Source organism: Conger conger, chromosome 16 (assembly GCF_963514075.1).
Source record: "Conger conger chromosome 16, fConCon1.1, whole genome shotgun sequence".
Lineage (NCBI taxonomy): Eukaryota > Metazoa > Chordata > Actinopteri > Anguilliformes > Congridae > Conger > Conger conger.
In genome coordinates, this window is record NC_083775.1 from 10093626 (window position 1) to 10113498 (window position 19873).

The 19873-nt window shown below is 39.7% G+C and overlaps 2 protein-coding genes across 2 annotated transcripts in view; both read left to right on the forward strand.

Annotated features, from left to right (window-relative positions):
- The first annotated feature begins 5576 nt into the window (after positions 1–5576).
- Positions 5577–9868, forward strand: LOC133114018 (GTPase IMAP family member 7-like). Its single transcript, XM_061223220.1, has 2 exons — positions 5577–5661; positions 7895–9868. The coding sequence occupies exons 1-2, from the start codon at positions 5577–5579 to the stop codon at positions 8905–8907; spliced, it is 1098 nt and encodes a 365-aa protein (XP_061079204.1). The 3' UTR covers positions 8908–9868.
- An 8792-nt stretch (positions 9869–18660) lies between these two features.
- Positions 18661–19873, forward strand: part of LOC133114019 (GTPase IMAP family member 4-like) — an 18050-nt gene continuing 16837 nt past the window's right edge. The window contains exon 1 of the mRNA XM_061223221.1: positions 18661–18664. Within this exon, the coding sequence (XP_061079205.1) occupies positions 18661–18664 (4 nt within the window). The remainder of the gene's footprint in view (positions 18665–19873) is intronic.

The window sequence follows — 19873 nt, forward strand, 5'->3', positions numbered from 1 at the left end:
GTGTTCTTTTTGTAATGTGTTGTCTGTTATCTTCTTTGTAGAGCCATTGATAAGCTGTATGTAGCCATGAGTCCAAGACAAATTTCCCTAAGGGGCTTTAATAAAGTGTATCGTATCGTATCGTATTGGGTAATACTAATATTCTAACCATGTGTTCATGTTTACTTTACGTTTCTTTACATTCTTTACGAATGCTAGGGCAGTTTATTACTAACGATTACTAATTATCTCGTTAACTTGTCAATCCTCCACACCTGATTTCCATTCGCATGCTGCTCTTAAGCTAATTGTCTGCACCTGTCTACACCTGCATATAAGCTCAGTGTTCACATCATGCCCTTGCAAAATTGTTGCCTCCTGTTTTTATCAGTGCACGTTTGAGTGGGTTTCCAAGCCCCCTGTTACGAGCCAAGCCCGTTTACTGACCAAAGTTATTGACTTGTTTTTTTTTTTTTACACCACTGCCTGCCTGTACCACAAACTTTCGCCTGCTGTCTTTGTGCTCTTGCCCCGCGGAGCGGATTTCGGTCTTGACTCTTGCACCGTCTTCGACTCCGAGCCTGCCTACCGTCCGTCTGCATTACTGCCCCGCTGACGGCTTTCCTGGTTACTGGACTTTTTGCATGGTGTGCCGATTTCGACACTGCCTTCTCCCTCGGTACTGTTCTTTTGGTTTTGGCTGGATGTAACTTTATATGAACAGTTTTTTCGACCACGCTTATTGGACAATCCCTTATTAAAGCTCTGACGGGACTTCACTACAACTTTGTCTGAGTCCTGCATTTTGGGTCCAACCCCCACGCACAGTATCAGTATCAATTCTATAGGTTGCGATTGGTTCGAAATTCATTAAGATACACATCGCAATGTTGCGCAACCAATAAAATATTTCCCGATACAAGATTAATCGGACTGAAATTCATTATTTGGAGATGTTTGAGTCATTTTCAAAAAGTATGTAAATTGATTTAGGCAATGGTGACCCTCGAATCGTAGCCTAATGTTTTATTAAACCTTACCTTATCTTGATGACTGTCTGTCGTGACGACTCAAAGCTTATCAAGCAGTCACGATTCTAGTATTGCAAGACTAATTTTCAAACATTAGGTAGTTCATTTTGGCAACATAGAATGAGCAAGAGGAGACTGGTTTAAACAAGTAGCCTGGACAACGGGTAAGCGTAGACATAAGAACGTGCAAGAAGGAGAGACATCTGGAACTACAAACGCTTAGTTAACTATATTATTTTTTATAAATCACATGGTAGCACAAGCCATGCATATTTGCGCTTGTGCCTCACTGTGTCTTCCTGCTTCTAATTCTCAGCATTTTCTGTAAATGTAAGAAAAGAAAATGCATTATCATTGTAAAATATCGCAGAACGAAAGTAATAATGTTACTTTTGCCCCTCCATAGGACGTTACTTCCGTCCCTTCTTTCTGTCCTGTCACTTCTCCCAGGCTGGAATCCATGACTTGCTACTATGAAACTTGAAACCTATGCTATCATTTAGTCACTAGATATGTTGAGAAAATTACATATGTTTGTAAACTTAAACAAGTAAACACAATTCTACTGTCGAAGATTTACGGGAGCGTTTTTTACTGAACTAGCGCAAAAAAGTTTTCCGACGACCAAACCTGCTTCGATGGCAGCACATTTTTTATGAAGCCCATTCACTGTAATATGCACATGTAACAATTGTCATTGCAGCTCCCATAGTTCAAAAAAATGCGCATGTTACTTACGTTAATTTCTATAATGTTAGAAATAGACTTCTAATAAATTGTTACAAATGATTAGTTGTCTATTGTAAAGACCGTATTATACATTCACTGGCTCATTTTAAATGATTCCAAGACAATGAGTCACATAGATAACATGCAGGAAGAAAAAAAGTTTCACATTTTTATATTTTTAGGTGCTCCCTCTCGAACTTCCGCTATTCGCCTGGGGAGCGCATTGTCGAGCAAGTTGTAGCGCGTCATGTGCAGTCGAGGATGCAGTCTACAATTACCATACGTTGAGAATTAAAGTAGGCCTATGTCCTAAATTAAATTCATATTTTATAAATGTATTTCCAGCAAACTGATATGCTGATGGTATTGGTATTTATGTTGTGTGGGTCTTAGCCTGTGTTTGTTTTTTTTCGGATGGCGCAGCTTTAAATATTTTACTTTCACCTTTAATTTTCACAGCACCATTTTGAGCATCAACTGTTGAGAACGCGTTCTTCTTCTGAAATGGCCAGTTCGACTGATCCCAGTGAGTAGTTAAACAACTGCTGACTTGTTTTATTACCTGTGGAATGAAATGCAAACAATTGAAATCCTGAAAATTCGTAAATATTTACAAACAAGATTATTTTCTTTCAGAATATCTATAAGATAGGCCTACTCTTTTAAAAACCCATTAAGGTTTAAAATGTGACTTCTTTAAGTGACTTCTTTCAGTTTTTTTATTTGAACGTTTTAGTGGGTTATTTATTGTGTGATGCTGTGGTTTAACATTCCGATGAGGAATGGAGGAGAGGGTATTTTATTTGTAAATTAGTTACAAGTGAGGAGACGTGGGAAAATGTTGAATTCATAATTAAACGAAATTCCAGTTATTTGTATTTGTTTTATTTATACAATAAATATTATATTTCATAAGAGTAGTTAATGTCATGAGGCCAATAACAGATTTACAACTGGAGTTTCATGAATATATTGTTGTTTTTCTTAGAATTGTTAGAAGTTGCGTTCTCAGAATGGCAAATGGCATTTGACCACTGGCTTCATATCTAAATATTCCACAGCAACAACCTGATGGTTCTCTACCTGCAGCTCTTTTAATACATGCTTTTAATGACCCAACAAGGAGCTGTTGGAGCTTGCCTGATAGTGTTGCACAAAACCAGGGATATGCGAAAGAAAAAACCTGCCTGTTTTCTCAAAATGATGCTGGTTTGAAAAGTAAAGATATACATCTGGAAAAAGTTAGGTCATGTTGGGGGAGATTGGTACCTTTGTACATGAACAATTTAAAAAGTAGCAAGGAATTCACAATGTAAAATGTAATAATAGCAATAGGTCTATATTGTTACAGATTCAAAATTAGAACTACTTTCAGACATATAATCCATTGCATACACCGTATTATACTTTCTGGTGAAAATTATATTTTAAATGATTGAAAGTCAAGGGGAGTTACATGCACAGCATGCATAAAGAAAAAAAGTTTAATCTTTTAATATTTCTCAGCGCTTCCTGTCGCAACATCCGCTGGAGAGAGCATAGTCGAGCGAGTTGTACACGTCAGGTTTACTGGAAGGGAATGTTGTTTGTGTGTTACGGACAAAATAAGCTAGTCAGAAATGCAGTCTACAATGACCTTGCGTTGGGAATGAAAGTATTTCCTAAATCCCTTTATTGTATATGACTGAAGAGTAGCATAGAAGAACCTGAGCTGGACTGTGCAGAACAATTACATACAAACAGTTTCTCATGCATTCCCTAGACAGACTGACTAAATAAATAAAATAAATGTTGGTATTTATATAGCGCTGTACAATTGATGCTTCTCATCATCCATTCATACACACACTCACACCGACAGCGATTGGCTGCCATGCAAGGCGCCGACCAGCTCATCAGGAGCATGTGGGGGTTAGGTGTCTTGCTCAGGGACACTTCGACACAGCCCAGGCAGGGGATCAAACCAGCTACCCTCCGACTGCCAGACGACTGCTCTTACTGCTTGAGCCATGTCGCCCCTAGACCGACAATATGGACTGAGATCTTCCCTAAATAAATCCCTCTTTTATCTCATTTTCTCAGTCGTGTATTACATAATATACACTCAGTGAGCACTATTAGGTATTTATTATACTTATTTTTTGGACTTCTACTGCTGTAGCCTGTGCACTTAGAGTTATGATGCGTTGTGTGTTCAGAGATGCTTTTCTGCATAGCACTGTTGTAATGTGTGGTTATTTGCGTTACTATCACCTTCCTGTCAGCTTTGATCAATCTGATGGTTCTCTTCAAACCAGCATCGTTTTTTTTTTTTTTTTTTGAACAGGCAGCAGAATGTCAGGTTGGTTCATTTGTACATAAACAATTTAAAAAATAGCAAGGATGTAATATGTAATATATAGCAATTACTTGGTCTATATTGTTACAGATTCAAAATAACTACTTTCCTACATATAATCCATTGCATAGATCATATTATGCATTCTGACAAATTTAAAAAAATAAAAAATTCAGTGTCAAGGGGAGTTACATACACAGCATACATAAAAAATACATAAATACATAAATCTTCTCATATTTCTCAGCGCTTCCTGTCGCAACTTCCGTTGGAGAGATTATTGTCGAACAAGTTGTGTGCGTCAGGTTTACTTGAAGCCAGTGGCGACAGCTATTTAGGATGGGCCCCGGTGCAAGATTTTTTAATGGGCCTTCCACTGACAAAAAATGCCAACCAAGATGGAGGCATGCGCACGCAAACACATATTACCTACGCACGCGTGCACACACGCACACACGCACACACACACACAGCACCATTAGACAGATATTTTAATGAGAATTCTTTGGATCTTATTTGGCTCATGAGTAACTGTGTTTATTAGGACACAGGCTACATCGTTTGCGATACTTGAAATAGATTTATTTCCCTTTTAATTTCCACAACGCCATTTTGATCAAATCAACTTTTGAGAATCTCGGCCTTCTAATGATATGGCAAGTTTGACTGATCCTTGTGAGTTGCTGCACAACTGTCGACCTTGTTATTTGTGACCTGTAGAATTGAATGCTTACGGAATATTTATAAGCTAGGCCTATTCTTTAAAAAAACAGTCAGGGTCTAAAATGTCTTTACTTGTATTACATTTTTTTTTCTTTTTAGTGGTTTATTCATTCAGTGATGCTGTGGTTTACCATTCAGAAGAGAAATGGAAATTTGTAAATTAGTTATAAGTGTTTGTCTTACAGAAACAAAATGTCTCCCACTTTGCAGTGTCTGAGCTGAGGATTGTGCTGCTGGGGAGGTCTGGAGAAGAGAAGAGTAAAGTGGGAAATGCCATCCTGAGGAGAGAGGTGCTTTCAGCAAAAGATCAGTGTGAGAGAGCACAAGGTCTGGTGAATGGGAGGCCTGTGGCTCTGATCAACACTCCAGATTTACTGGACCCTCAGCTCCCTGTAAGAAAATTATTCGATCAGATAGAGAGATGTGTGACCCTGTCTGCCCCAGGTCCTCATGCGCTTCTGCTAGTGCTGCAGAAAGGGGGGTTTAAAGAAAGTGATAGAAATAGTCTTGAGAGAGTCCTGGGCTTTTTCAGTGCTGAGGCCTTTAGGTACTCAGTAGTACTGACCACTCAGGGGAGTAAAAGAGCTTTTATGGATTCTATTTATAAAGTTATCCAAATGTGCAGTGGAAGGTGTCTCAAATTGAACACAGACAGGATTGACTTCACCCAGGCCGCTGAACTAATGAAGAAAATAGAGCAGATGGTGGAGGAGAATAGAGGAGGTTTCATCAGATGTAAGATATTCCAGGAGCCAAAATCAGCTGCACTTGGAGGGATGGAGGGCTCACTGATGAGGACTCAACAGAAGATGGAGAAGAAGCAGAAGCCACAGCTGACAAGAAAACCACAGAAAATGCAAGGTAAAAATAAAAGAAAGGGATCCCCTTGTTGAGAACTGATAAATGCTTAGATTTTATTTTTTAATTACAATTATGAGATGAGAGAGGGAAGGGAACAATGAAAGAACAAATGGGAAACAAACTGTGATGAAACGAAACAACTGACAGGTACACAATAGAGCAAATTGATATTCAACATTTTAGTAGGATATTGCATTGACTCTTAGGAAACATATGTAGGTATTTAAAAGTGTCAGTGGTTGAGGGGATGAGTGATGTTTGGGTTGCCAAGTTCCAGCTCTCATTGCAAAGTGGTAGAAGTCTGATCATTTATAGAATTAATTTATTACTTTGATTGTTTCCTGTTGGGAAGTTTGTGGATTCTGTAAATACCTTAGAATATCATCGGCATAGAAACTGATTTTGTGGGGTGTATTTATTTAGAGTTGGTATTCCTTGGATATTATTTTGTCATATTGCAGCAACAAGGGGTTCTATAAAGATGGCAAATAAAGAGGGAGAGAGTGGGCATCGTTGCCTGGTCCCCCTTTGTAAGACAAAACTTGCTGATGTGAGTCCATTAGCTGTTGACACTGGCCATTGGTGAGTTTGTACAGTGTCCAGTTGATAAATGTTGCTCCGAACCGAAAAGTTTTCAATATAGTGAATAGAAATGTCCAGTTTACTCTTTCAGCATCTAATGAGGCGATGACTGTGTCCCTTTTGTTCTGGGTTGCGTGTTGTATGAAGTTGAATAGCCTGCAGGTATTGTTATACGAGTGCCTTTAATGAATCCTGTTTGATCAGAGTGGACAATAAGTGGTGTGACAGTTTCTATTCACACCACTTATTGATGATTTTAATATTGATGTGAATTAATGAGAGTGGCCGGTTGCTGGAGTCTTTATAAGGTTTTCAGCCAAAATGTCATGGTACTTTGTTGAATTAAAAAAAAAAATTGTACAGCCAATTTCATTACATTACATTATTGGCATTTGGCAGACGCTCTTATCCAGAGCGACGTACAGTTGATTAGACTCAGCAGGAGACAATCCTCCCCTGGAGCAATACAGGGTTAAGGGCCTTGCTCAAGGGCCCAGCAGCTGTGCGGATCTTATTGTGGCTACACCGGGATTAGAACCCCTGACCTTGCGTGTCCCAGTCCTTTACCTTAACCACTACGCTACAGGCCACCCTATTTCACTTTGTTTGATTGTATTTGCAATAATTCTTAGGGGTGCCAATAATTTTGGCACCTATGGTTTTCAGAAAAAAAGTATCTTACTTCAATTGACCTTAAAAAATGCAAGGTCCTTTTGAAGCAGTGGTTTGTCTTGTATCAGCAATCTCTGTGTTCTGGCATCAAATGAATAACTTGTGATAATAATCATGAAAACAAACCACTTTCACTTTCACAATCACTCTCACAGTATCTGCAGGGTTTAACTCCAGTACAGGAGTTACTCAGTGCCTGTGGGTTTAACTCCAGTACTGGAGGTACTCAGTGTCTGTGGGTTTAACTCCAGTACTGGAGGTGCTCTGTGTCTGTGGGTTTAACTCCAGTACTGGAGGTACTCAGTGTCTGTGGGTTTAACTCCAGTACTGGAGGGCCTCAGTGTCTATGGGTTTAACTCCAGTACTGGAGGGCCTCAGTCTCTCCGGGTTTAGTGGAAGGGCACAGTGTCTGCTCTTGGGTTGGCAGTGGTTTCTGTTGGTTCCCAGTATTAAATGTTTTGGCACCAGTGATTTATTTAAGTTATTGATAGTCCGCACACCTTGTTCTCAATGTCTTAATTGGCTGCTGGAATTAAGGAATCCACAAATAGCTCCAGGCCCTGTGGCCCTCCAGGACTTTAGTTTGACAACCCTCAGAATATGCAGAGCTCTATCCTGAACTTGTCACAACAAATCAGAAACAAAAACAAATGAGTACCACATTATACAATTCAAACAATAGTAAAGGACTCGTGCAGGTGCATGTCTTTTATCTCAGAGGTGATCCTGTCTGTTCCACTTCTTTCTAAACCCACCAAGGGGCAAATGCAGTTGGCTTTAAAGGGAATGGAAGGTGGCATTTGAACCTTGTGCTGTACTTTGCGCTTAAACTACTTGCCCTGAAACTAGCAAAAGTACATCTGACCATGCACACACTAACTAGACACCTAACTATGAACATAGGGCCCACAGTCTGAGACAAGTCTTTTTATGATTCTCTTCATTTCTTGAAATTTCACAGTGATTCTTCATTTTGCAGATCAGAGCTCTGACTGTGTGAGGATTGTGCTCGTGGGGAAGACAGGAAGTGGGAAAAGTGCCACAGGAAACACCATACTGCAGAAGGAGGAGTTCCTGTCTCGGTCCAGTATGACATCAGTGACTGCCTGCTGTGAGAAAAGAGTAGGGAAAGTTGCTGGCAGGCGTGTTGCTGTAGTTGACACACCGGGTCTCTTTGACACAGAAGTATCTAATGAGGTGGTCCAGCAGGAAATAGCCAAATGCATCTCCTATTCGGCCCCAGGACCTCATGTGTTTCTCATAGTGCTAGCAATTGGGAGAATCACACAGGAAGAGAAGGAGACAGTGCAGATCATTAAGAATACCTTTGGTAATGCGGTTGAAAGGTTTACCATAGTTGTGTTCACAAGAGGGGATGATCTTAAAGATGAATCCATTGAAAGTTACATTCAAAGAGGTGACGCTACAATCCAAAATCTGATTCAAGACTGTGGAAATAGGTTTCATGTCTTCAATAATAATGCCGTGACCAACATCACCCAAGTGTCTGAGCTGCTGGATAAGATAGACATGATGGTGCAGAAGAACGGAGGAGGCTGCTACACCAATGAGATGTTCCAGGAGGCAGAATTTGCCATAAAGAAACAATGTGAGAGAATACTGAGAGAGAAAGAGCAGCTGCAGGAAAAACATGAAGAGGAGATGAAAGAGATGACAAGAAAGATGCAAGAGCAGCAACAAAAAGTAGAGAAACATGAAACATGCGAGAGAAAAATGCTGGCCAGGCTGCAGGAGGAATTGAAGAGGGAGCAAGAAGAAGAGATCCAGAAGAGAAAGAAGGAAGATCAGGCCAGGAGGGAAAGAGCAGAAAAAGAAAAACAAGAAATGACAGAAAACTATGAAAGACGAATGAATGAATTGACCATGAAATATGATGATGCTCGAAAAAAAGCAGAGGAATTTAATGAGTTTAAAAAGAAATATGTGGAAGAGTGTAAACTGAAACCTGAGAAACACTGTGCTCTCTTGTGATAGATGCTGGAACATACCATTACTCAAGTGTAGATAAAGTTATTGAGCCTTTTAAACAAATGATCTTTCCCCCCGTTTCTGCCCAATTTGGATCTCTTGGAGAAAACTGCTGATCATAGTGGTTAAGTGGTTAAGGTGCTTGACTGGGACCTGAGAGGTTGGTGGTTCAAGCCCCAGCGTAGCCATTCAATCAGGGTAGCTGTTGGGATCTTGCGGCCCTTAACCCCACATTGCTCCAGGGGGGTTGGCCCCTGCTTAGTCTCATCAATTGTAAGCTGTTTTGGATAAAATAATAATAATTTAAAAATCATATTAGCCCTGAGCCCCCAAATAGAATATGAGGTAAACGACTCTCTTATGGGGCGAAAAACCCTTTGACCCTGGCAAGAAAAAACTTGCCGATAGGAAGAAATCTTGGGAGGAACCTGACTATAGGGGTATGCCCATTCTCCGCTGGCTGTTTGGAACTTCATTAAAGGAGCGATGTCATGTTTTTTTCAGTTGAGCTTATTTGGGTTAAATGCTTAAATTTTGTGTCGGCATTTTTAAAATCATTACATTACATTATTGGCATTTGGCAGACGCTCTTATCCAGAGCGACGTACAGTTGATTAGACTAAGCAGGAGACAATCCTCCCCTGGAGCAATACAGGGTTAAGGGCCTTGCTCAAGGGTCCGACGGCTGTGCAGATCTTATTGTGGCTAAACCGGGATTAGAACCATCAACCTTGCGTGTCCCAGTCATTTACCTTCACCACTACGCTACAGGCCGCCCCTAATCACTGTCAGCAGTTTCCTAAATATGGGGCAAAACTTCTGAAAACAAACATGTCCAGTTTGGCTTGAATCTCCAGCCTGTGTTTCCCAGAAGGTAACGGGCACTCAAACTCCACCCTTGAATGCAGAGACTGGTTTATGGACAGCCACCCATCCAGGCGATCACATTATTCTCCAGCGAAAATACCGTGATGTTAGTTACGGCAGAGCTCCACTGCAGCCATCAACGTCAGCAATCGCCATCAGCCATCATGTTGACATTCTACTAGCTCCATTGTAGCCATCACCATCATCAACAAATCTGACGGCATAGCTTACTGTTGTGTTTTGCAAGCTCACTTTTCATTGGATGTCGACAGCTATGCTGTTTTCACTCATTAGATAAAGCAACGATGCTCTGGTTCAGTTGTAGCCAGCTAATTTAGCTAGCTGACTAGATTGCTCCAATCACTCATAATTCTTTTGAGAGACTGGGGCTAGCTTGCTAGCTAGCAAAAATTACAGACTGTGATGACGTAGGCCAGGGGTTTCAAACTGAATTCTCAGGGGGCCGCAGTGTCTGCAGGTTTTTGGGGTTTCCGTCCAATCAGCTGTCAATGAAGGCCTTGAGAACAAGGTGTGTCTTTAGCCAATCAATGACTTGAATGAACATGAGGTGCCGAGAACATCCCAAAAACCAGCAGACACTGTGGCCCTCCAGGACTGGAGTTTGACACCTGTGACGTAGGCGATGTGAATAGCCACCCACTTTATAATTTGTATGGAATTAAATAAGAAGACACAACTACATTTCTCATTAAATTAACTATATGGGAATGAACTTCAGCGATTCTCAAACCTTGACACTGCCATCGAACATGACGTGATGGCGATAATGGAGCCCCTGTCATTAATTACAATATAGATTTGTTCCCTGAGCATCTGATGGCGATGGCTGCAGTGGAGCAAGCGTTTTGAGATCGTCCTCTGCTGTCTGTCTCTCTCACTCACAAAATTCTTCCTCTGTAAATTCAGGTTCAAAACTGTAAGGTTGTATTTCTTCGTCATAATCGGAAAGCTTGTCCTCTAACGGGGTGTACCTTGCCGTGTGCAACAATGTTTAGGCAGGTGGTACATGTCAAAGGAAGATCCACATGAATGCCAGAACCAAAGGTTGGCCAGCAGAACATTGCCCAGAGCATCTCATTCCCTCTGCCGGCTTGCCTTCTTCTCATAGTGCATCCTGGTGCCATCCCTTCCCCAGGTGAACAATGCACACACACCCGGCCATCCACATGATGCAAAAGAAAATGTGATTCATCAGGCCACCTTCTTCCATTGTTCCATGGTCCAGTTCTGACGCTCACGTACACCCATTGTAGGCGCTTTCAGCGGTGGACAAGGGTCAGCATGGGCACTCTGACCCGATCTCCGATCTGCAGCTATGCAGCCCCATACGCAGACTGTGTTCTGACACCTTTCTATCATAGCCAGCATTAAGTTTTTCATCAATTTGTTCTACAGTAGGAATCTGTGGGATGGGACCAGACGGGCTAGCCTTCGCTCCCCACGTTCATCAATGAGCCTTGGGTGCCCATGACCCTGGTGCCTGGTGTCCTTCCTTGGACCATTTTTGGTAGGTACTAACGACTGCATACCGGGAACACCCCACAAGACCTTCCGTTTTGGAGATGTTCTGACCCAGTTATCTAGCCATCACAATTTGGCTGTTGTGAAAGTCACTCAGATCCTTACGCTTGCCAATTTTTCCTGCTTCCAGCTTCAAGAACTGACTGTTCACTTGCTGCCTAATATATCCCACCCTTTGACAGGTGCCATTGTAACAAGCTGATCAATGTTATTCACTTCACCTGTCAGTGATTTTAATGTTGTGGCTGATCGGTGTATATTCATATGTAAATTGTTTTTTCTATTTGTGTATATGTACTTCTGTTGTTGTAACTTGGAACTCACAAACAGTTTTTACAATTATTTTGGAATCATGTTTTGTAGTCTGGGCTCCTTTGAAAGAGTCTCATTAGTACCTCCCTGCATAAATAAAGTATAAGCCAGGCTTAAAATGCATTACCCTGTAGAACTGCAAATATAACAGACTTATTACATTTTATCTAAATGTATAATGACATATCAAAATGATAGCAAATAAAATAAATATTTAAATAAGGGTAAGGGTTCTTAAAATAAGTCATAATGTCATAAAACGAAATATGATTGCTGAATCTATGATCAATTAGGTCACATGCCATATAAGAGCTTCACCCTGTGGAGAAAAAAGGAACTGTAGAATACAACAGACCTAAGCTAAAGAAAAACAAGGAAAAAGAATGGAGTTCGCTGCAAAGAAAGATGATTAAAGATTACAGATAAGTACGAAACAAATAAATTATAGCCAAATTATACACTATATCAGGTACCTGATTTACCGGTTGGTAACGGTAACAACCTTGAAAGAAAGACCAAACTAATATTTGTGATACATTGTGTGGATTCAACGACCAAGTTTCTGCACGGAAAACAGGATGGCGAGCCACCCACGAGAACAACATTCATCAATGTGTGTGCGATGAGATCGACGGATTTTCACACTGGAAATTTGTTGTCCTTGAACGAACTGAGTTATTGAAAGGAACTGAGAAAATTGAGAGACTGAACTTAAGAAAAGAAAGAGAAACAAAGTGATTCATTGTGTTGTGTATACTGAATTGTTTGAATGGTTTTGTGTTAACAGGGGTAAGATTTGTTTTTGGTTAAAAGGTGAATTCATATATGTATGTTTGAGTTTGAATTCAGTTTTGAATAGCCTGTTAACAGCAAACTTAATAATAGCAGTAAAATAGGAATAATAGTTTCAGTTTAATTAAGGCAAAAATCGGATTGAATTAGATATCAAATTAAATAGAGATAAATATAACAATTAGTCTGAAACTGAAATTATTTCATATTGTGATAAAATAGCGATTTAAATTAGTGACCAAAGTATAACATAGTAACTATCAAGATATTCTTTTTTCTCTCAAAAAGCCTATTTTCTCATTGCATTCCATTCATGTTCGACAGAAAATGTAAAATATTTCCGCTCCTATACTGATGTTTTTTATTATTTTTGAAATGTTTTTTTCCAAGGTATTTTTTCCCCCCTAGCATACAGTAGATGTTTTTATTTCCCCAAGACGAGAAATCTTTGCTTAGAAATGTAGAAATTTTAACTGAGCTTGAGCAGTGGGCGAACATGCGGCCCTGTGTGGCAGAAACTTCTCCCCATTGGCTTCTATTGGTCTCTATATATTATATACTCTGAGGACCAAGAGCAGGACCTGGTGGGATGGGGGGAAGGGGTATGTATGGGTATACAGTGGGCTCAAGAAATAATACAGTTATCGACATAAGCTTTATTTTCCAACGTGTGTAAAGTCGTGCGCTTTATTAATGATTCAATGGACTCAAACAAGGTCCTACATTTTTTTTTTAAAATAATAATTTCCCTCAAATATTTCCTGGTACTTTGTTGAATTAATTGTGCCATTTATCTTAAATAGTGCCCCTGGAGTGCTGGCAGCAAAACATCTCCAAAACATCAATGACCCACTGCCATATTTAACAGTAGCTATGCATTGCTTCTCCCATTTTGCCACCATTCAGTTTTCGTCTCATCTGACCACAGCACTCTCTTCCAGTCATAATTCAATGAGGTTTGCCAAGATGCTTAGTTTTGTTTATTGTGCTCAGTCAGGGCTGTCTACCACCCTTCCAAAGCTTTTTTTCAGTTTGGAGATGCCATTTTATTGTTCGTTTTGAGATTTGGTGACCCCAAGACCCACAACCAGTCTCTCCAATTCTTAGACCTTGATCCTTGGATTACTTATTGCCTTCTTCAGACTCTTCCTTACTGTCCATAGGTATAATATGTAATTGCAGCCTCTTCCTGGCAGGTTTGCAACCATTCCATATGACTTACTCCTTTTTATTATTGCCCTTACACTGGTAAATGGTATGTGTATCCATTTATCATTAATCATTTACCATCTGTATCTTCTGAATTGACAGTTGATTGGCCTTTTTCATGCTGATGGTTGACAAAGGGATTTTGCATGCTTGTTGCCTCATTTTTACAGAATATGTTTCCTTTAGACTGAGATTAACTCAATTGAATAAAAGTCCAATTTCACTGTGTTTGATTGTATTTATTGATTTATTGATTAATTTAGTTAGGGGTTAATTTTTGAACTTTTAGATTTTTAGAACTTTTCAGAAAAAAGACAGAAAAAACATGGAAACATGAGAGTAAATTTATTGAAATAAAAGTAAATATTTGTCCCTTATTTTTAAACATAAAATATAGATTATGATCCACGTTGGTTATTACTGTATAAGCAGTCTTTTTTCTCTATTTCTAAAAAGGGTACCAACACAGTGGCTTCAGACCCCTTCACTTTCTGCAAACTTAACTGTTACATTACATTAAATTGATGGAATTTGGCAGACGCTCTTATCCAGAGCGACGACAACAAAGTTGTATTGTGTTGTAGATTTAATTTTAAATGGCTAAAATTGCTATTTTTGCCAATCAATCCACACTTAATAACCCATAAGGACAAAGTGAAAACATGTCTAGAAATTTTTCCAGATAAGTATCCAGACCCTTTGCTCTGGCACTCCAAATTTTGGCCAGGTTCATCTGGTTTGCTTTCATTATCTCTCGAGACATTGTGGTGAGACATGGATCAGAACAAGGGTATAAAACCATTTCTGAAGCTGTGAGTGTTCCCAGGAGAACAGTGACCTCAATAATTATGAAATGGAAGAAGATTGGCACCATCAGGACTAACCAGAGAAGAAGGGCCTTGGTCAGGGAGGTCACTCTAACAGAGCTTCGGAAGTCCTCTGCAGAGATGGGAGAACCTGCCAGATGGAAGACCATCTCAGCAGCACTCAGGCCTTTATGGTAGAGTGGTTAGACGGAAGCCACTCTTGAGTAAAAGGCATGTGACAGCCCTCTTGCAAGATGATCTGGTCTGATGAGACATACATTGAACTCTGCACTGAACAGAATACCATCCCTATGGTGAAGCACGGTGATGGCAGCATCATGCTATGGAGGTGCTTCTCAGCAGCAGGGAGACTAGTCAGAATTGAGGGGAGGATGAATGCAGCCAAATACAGAAAGGACATTGAAGGAAACCTGCTCCAGAGTGCAGACCTCAGACTGGGGAAATGGTTCACCTTTCAGCATGAAGCATAAGCCAAGACAACTCTGGACTGGCTTCGGGACAAGTCTCTGTCTGTCCTTGAGTGGCCCAGCCATAGCCCAGACTTAGACCCCATAGATCCTCTGTGGAGAGACCTGAAGATGGCAGACGCTTCCCATCCAATCTGATGGGGCTTGAAAGGATCTGCCAGGAAGAATGGGATGAACTGCCCAAATACAAGTGTGCTACAGTGCAAAGCTTGTAGAGACTTGTACTTACCCAAGAAGACTCAAAGCTGTAATTGCTGCCAAAGAGGCTTCTTCAAAATACTGAATAAATAAATGAAAATTGCATTTATTAATGAGAGATTTCAGTTTATGATTTTTAATAAATTTGCTGAACTTTTAAAAGACATGTTTTCACTTTGTCATTGTTGGTTACTCAGTGTAGATTGATAGGCAAAAAATAATGTTTTTTTTTGTTTTCACCTTAATATCAGCATCAAATTCAGAGCGGAGAAATCAGGTGAGGCAAGTTAACTGTAACTACCTGCCTTAATTAATCAATTAAGTGCTGAGTGAGCCAGCACACCATGCAGCTCTCCTGGACCAGGAGCGAGGACAACCTGTTATAGATAATGGTTGTTGAGGCCTGATGGTTGATATATTTGATGTGTTTAACCTTGTCTTGTAGTTGAGGTAGTTGAAACTCGTTTTTAGAGTTCATGAGTATTTGTTGTTACTTTCTCACTTTTAATCTGGTTGTGAGTTGTACATTTTGATGAAGGTTGATTCAACAGGTTGCTCAGGCTATGAACAAATTCAGCAATTTAATTGATATCTTTGTTATCCCCTTAAACCCTTTCTATCCCCATCTGTGAACAAAAAATAAAGTATAGCTTCAGCTCTGCCTAGAACCGGCTAGTGGTATGGTATTGAAATAATGACTGAAGAATTGTAGCTAATGACATTACATTTCAAATGATGTAACGTGTGTTATGCTTGCATAAAACAACACAGAATTGTTTTGCCTGAGTCACAAAGCAGTAGCACTTTCAATATACATGCTGAGACTGTTTCGCTGCGGCAAAAATAGTTCTTCAGATTTGATGGCCAAAAAGGTTGACATTTTACAACCAAAAAATGTTTTTGCGATGCCTACGTCAAAATAGATGACTTCCAAGGAATCTCTCTGGCCGCTCCAGTATTCTCAAGTGAATATTTCTGAGGAAGACCGTGAAAACACCTTTGGCTTCAATATAGAGGGCATTTTCATTGATGTGATCCCATTTTATATCAGTGAACATCGAAATATATTTATTATTATTGAGTATGTTTATGAATATGAACCTCAATAAGTCTCCAAATGTCCTTTTTTTTTTAACTCCCGAGACATAGCATCGAAAAAACAATGCAGAATGCTCATTTCTGGAGACAAATATTGATATTTGTCCTGTGTTTTGGCTGTGGCTCCATTGTATCTCTATGCATGCCAAGCAGCGCCATAATAATCTGTATCCACTCAAAAGCAGAAAATCTTTTCAGTGAGAAAAAAATCTTCCACTTCAACTTAGTAGAAAGATAATTAGTGATTATGCTTGTGGTAGAAATAGTTCAAGAATAGTAACCCTAATTACACCTTAATACAATAAAATGACAAGTACTGATTAAGTTTTTCGACACCATTCCTAATATATAGTAGTAAAGCGTTACCCATGATTAATGAATCCATTTTACCCAATGTATTCATGGCCCATTTACTTCCCCTTAATATTCTGCCAGATCATTGGCAGCAGTCTGAAGCCCTGAGCTATAGTACCTGAATTAGCCACAGGAGGGAGCACAATATCCACTCCTTCCAATTATGTTCTGCCATGGTGACAATTCCACCGCATTGCATTAAAAAGCTTTAAATACTTGTTTGAAAAATGTGCTTATTTTAGTAGCAGCAAATGTTAATTCCCATACATAAAAACAACATTTGTGTTCGCTATATACAGTAAATATTATATTTGATAATAGTGATTTATGTAATAAGTCCAAGAACATATTTCCAACTGGAGTTTCATTAATAAAAAGTTATTTTTTCTTCTAATTGTAAGGAGATAGATTCTCAGGAGGTCAAATGACTTTCTCTGCGTTGGGGAACGTATTGATAGAATTAAGCCTATAGTGTGCTGGCCGAGCTGTAATGCCCCTAATTAGACTTAATTATCGAGAGATTCTGAACGTCAGATGTGTGCTGTGGACTAATGGAAAAAATGGGTCAGTATGTGTAATTCAGTGTCTATTGGCTTCATATCTAAATATTCCAAAGCAACAACCTGATGGTTATCTACCTGCAGCTCTTTTAATGCATGCTTTTAATGACACAACAAGGAGCTGTTGGAGCTCGCCTGAGGGATATGCAAACTGCCTGTTTTCTCAAAATGATGCTGGTTTGAAAGGTAAAGGTATCTGAAAAAGTTAGGACTCTTAAGTTTCATGTTCGGGGAGATTGAGACCTTTGTACATGAACAATTTAATGAACATAGCAAGGAATTCACAATGTTTCATGTTTCATGTTATGTTGTTCCGTTCATTGTTTAGCATACACTTTTTCATGTCTTCCTGCAAACCTTGCATTCATGCTTTCGCTCTCTCCCTTACTGTCACTCATGCTTCCCTAATTGTTTAATTTTCCCGTGTTTACTTACTAATCTACTAATGTTAGATCAGGATTGGGTAATACTAACATTCTAACCATGTGGTCATGTTTACTTTATGTTTCTTGTATTTACTGATTTTCAAACGCTAGGGCAGGATAGGTTTATTACTAACGATTATTCATTATCTTGTTAACTTGTCAATCCTCAACACCTGATTTCCATTCGCATGCTGCTCTCAAGCTAATTGTCTGCACCTGTCTACACCTGCCTATGAGTTCAGTGTTCACGTCATGTCTTTGCAAAATTGTTGCCTCCTGTTTAGCAGTGGACTTTTGAGTGGTTTTCTAAGCCACCTGTTATGAGCCAAGCCTGTTTACTGACCAAAGTTATTGACTTCTGTTTTGTTGACCACTGCCTGCCTGTACCACAAACCTTTGCCTGTTGTCTTTGTGCTTTTGCCCTGCGGACATTAGTCTTGACTCATGCACCATCTTCGATTCTGAGCCGGCCTACTGCACTACTGCCCCACTGACAGCTTTCCTGGTTACTGGACTTTATGCATGGTGTACCGATTTAGAGACTGCTTTCTCCCTCGGTACTGTACTTTGGTTTTGGCTGGATTTAATGTATTTGAACTTTGCTTGTTTTTTCGACCACGCTCATTGGACAATCCCTTATTAAAGCTCTGATGGGACTTTACTACACCTTTGTTTGTCTGAGTCGTGTATTTTGGGTCCAACCCCGACGCACACGTCTCAGTATCAATTCTATAGGTTGTGATAGGTTCAAATATCCATGGAAATAAACATTGCAATGTTGCACAACCAATAAAATATTTTGTGATACAAGATTAATTGGACTGAAATTCATTATTTAGAGGTGCCAAAACTAATTTTCAATTGTAAATTGATTTTGGCAATAGTGACCCTCGAATCGTAGCCAAACGTTTTATTAAACCTTACCTTATCTTGATGACTGTTTGTCATGACAACTCAAAGCTTATCAAGCAGTCACAATTCTAGTAATGCAAGACTAATTTTAAAACATTAGGTAGTTCATTTTGGCAACATAAAAGGAACAAGAGGAGACAACAAACTTTTTTTGTTTCTTTTTTACTGCAGGTTTAAACAAGTAGCCTGGACAATGGGTAAGCGTAGATATAAGACCATGCAAGAAAGTGCGACGTCTGGAACTACAAACAAATAGTTAACTTCATTATTCATATAAATCAAGAAAGGGTGCATATCTGCGCTTGTGTGCACAGATAGCTTTCCCACTCAAACATATGTCTCTGTTGAAAAGAGACCTCCCTGTGTCTTCATACTTCTAATTCTCAGCATTTTCTGGAAACATAACAAAAGAAAATGCATTATAAGTCATTGTAAAATATCGCAGGACGAAAGGTAATAATGTCACTTTTGCCCCTCCATAGGACATTAGTTCCGTCCCTCCATTCTCTCCTGTCACTTCTCCCTTGCTGGCATCCAAGACTTGCTACTATGAAACTTGAAAGAAAATTACATATGTTTGTAAACTTAAACAAACAATTCTACAATCGAAAAAGACTTACGGGACCGTTTTCTTTACTTGACTAGCGCAAAAAGGTTTTCCGACGGTAGCTCCACCAAACCTGCTTTTTTTAATGAAATTTTTTTATGAAGCTTGTGCACTGTTATATTAACTTGTAACAACGTCATTGCAGCTCCCATCGTTTTCGAAAAAATGTGCACGTTATTTACGTTAATTACTATATTGTTACAGATTTACAAATATTATTAGTAGTCTATTGCAAAGACCGTATCATATACTGGCTGAAAATAAATGATTAAAAGACAATGAGAGTTACATACATAGCATGCATGAAGAAGTGTTATGTTCCTGTGTTCTGTCCTGTGTTAGTTCACTGTTTATTTTCATTGTTCTTGTAATTTATTATTTTTCATATTTTATGTCTGGTGTTCTGTTTATAGTCATTAGTTTACACTCGTCTTCCCTTGTGATGTCTGAGTCTGAATGTTTACTAGCCCAGTCTATCCCCCCCCACGCCCCAGGGCACAGTGCTCTCACCCAATTAGAATCAGCGTCCCACTGCTGCCTCTAAAAGGGTTGTGGAGTGAATGAGATCCATGGTGCCCCCTTTTATCCAAATGTTAGCTTTATAAATAATTAGCGCCGGAGTGTGGGGCGCTGCCCTGCCGGGGGGGGCACTTTGTTCCCCTGCCCCTGTGCCCCCCTCCCTGTCATCCCAAATGCCAGGGAGCGTGGGGGGGAGGGGGGGCAGTGGCGTCTCCAGGGACACAAAGGGCTCCCTGCTGTACTCACTCCTGTACACACAGCCCTTTGGAAAACAACCAAA

Coding starts and splice junctions, on each gene's coding strand:
- LOC133114018 (XM_061223220.1), top strand. CDS start 5,577: ATGGAGGGCTCACTGATGAGGACTCAACAGAAGATGGAGAAGAAGCAG. Junction 5,662..7,894: donor AAAACCACAGAAAATGCAAG/GTAAAAATAAAA, acceptor TTCATTTTGCAG/ATCAGAGCTCTGACTGTGTG.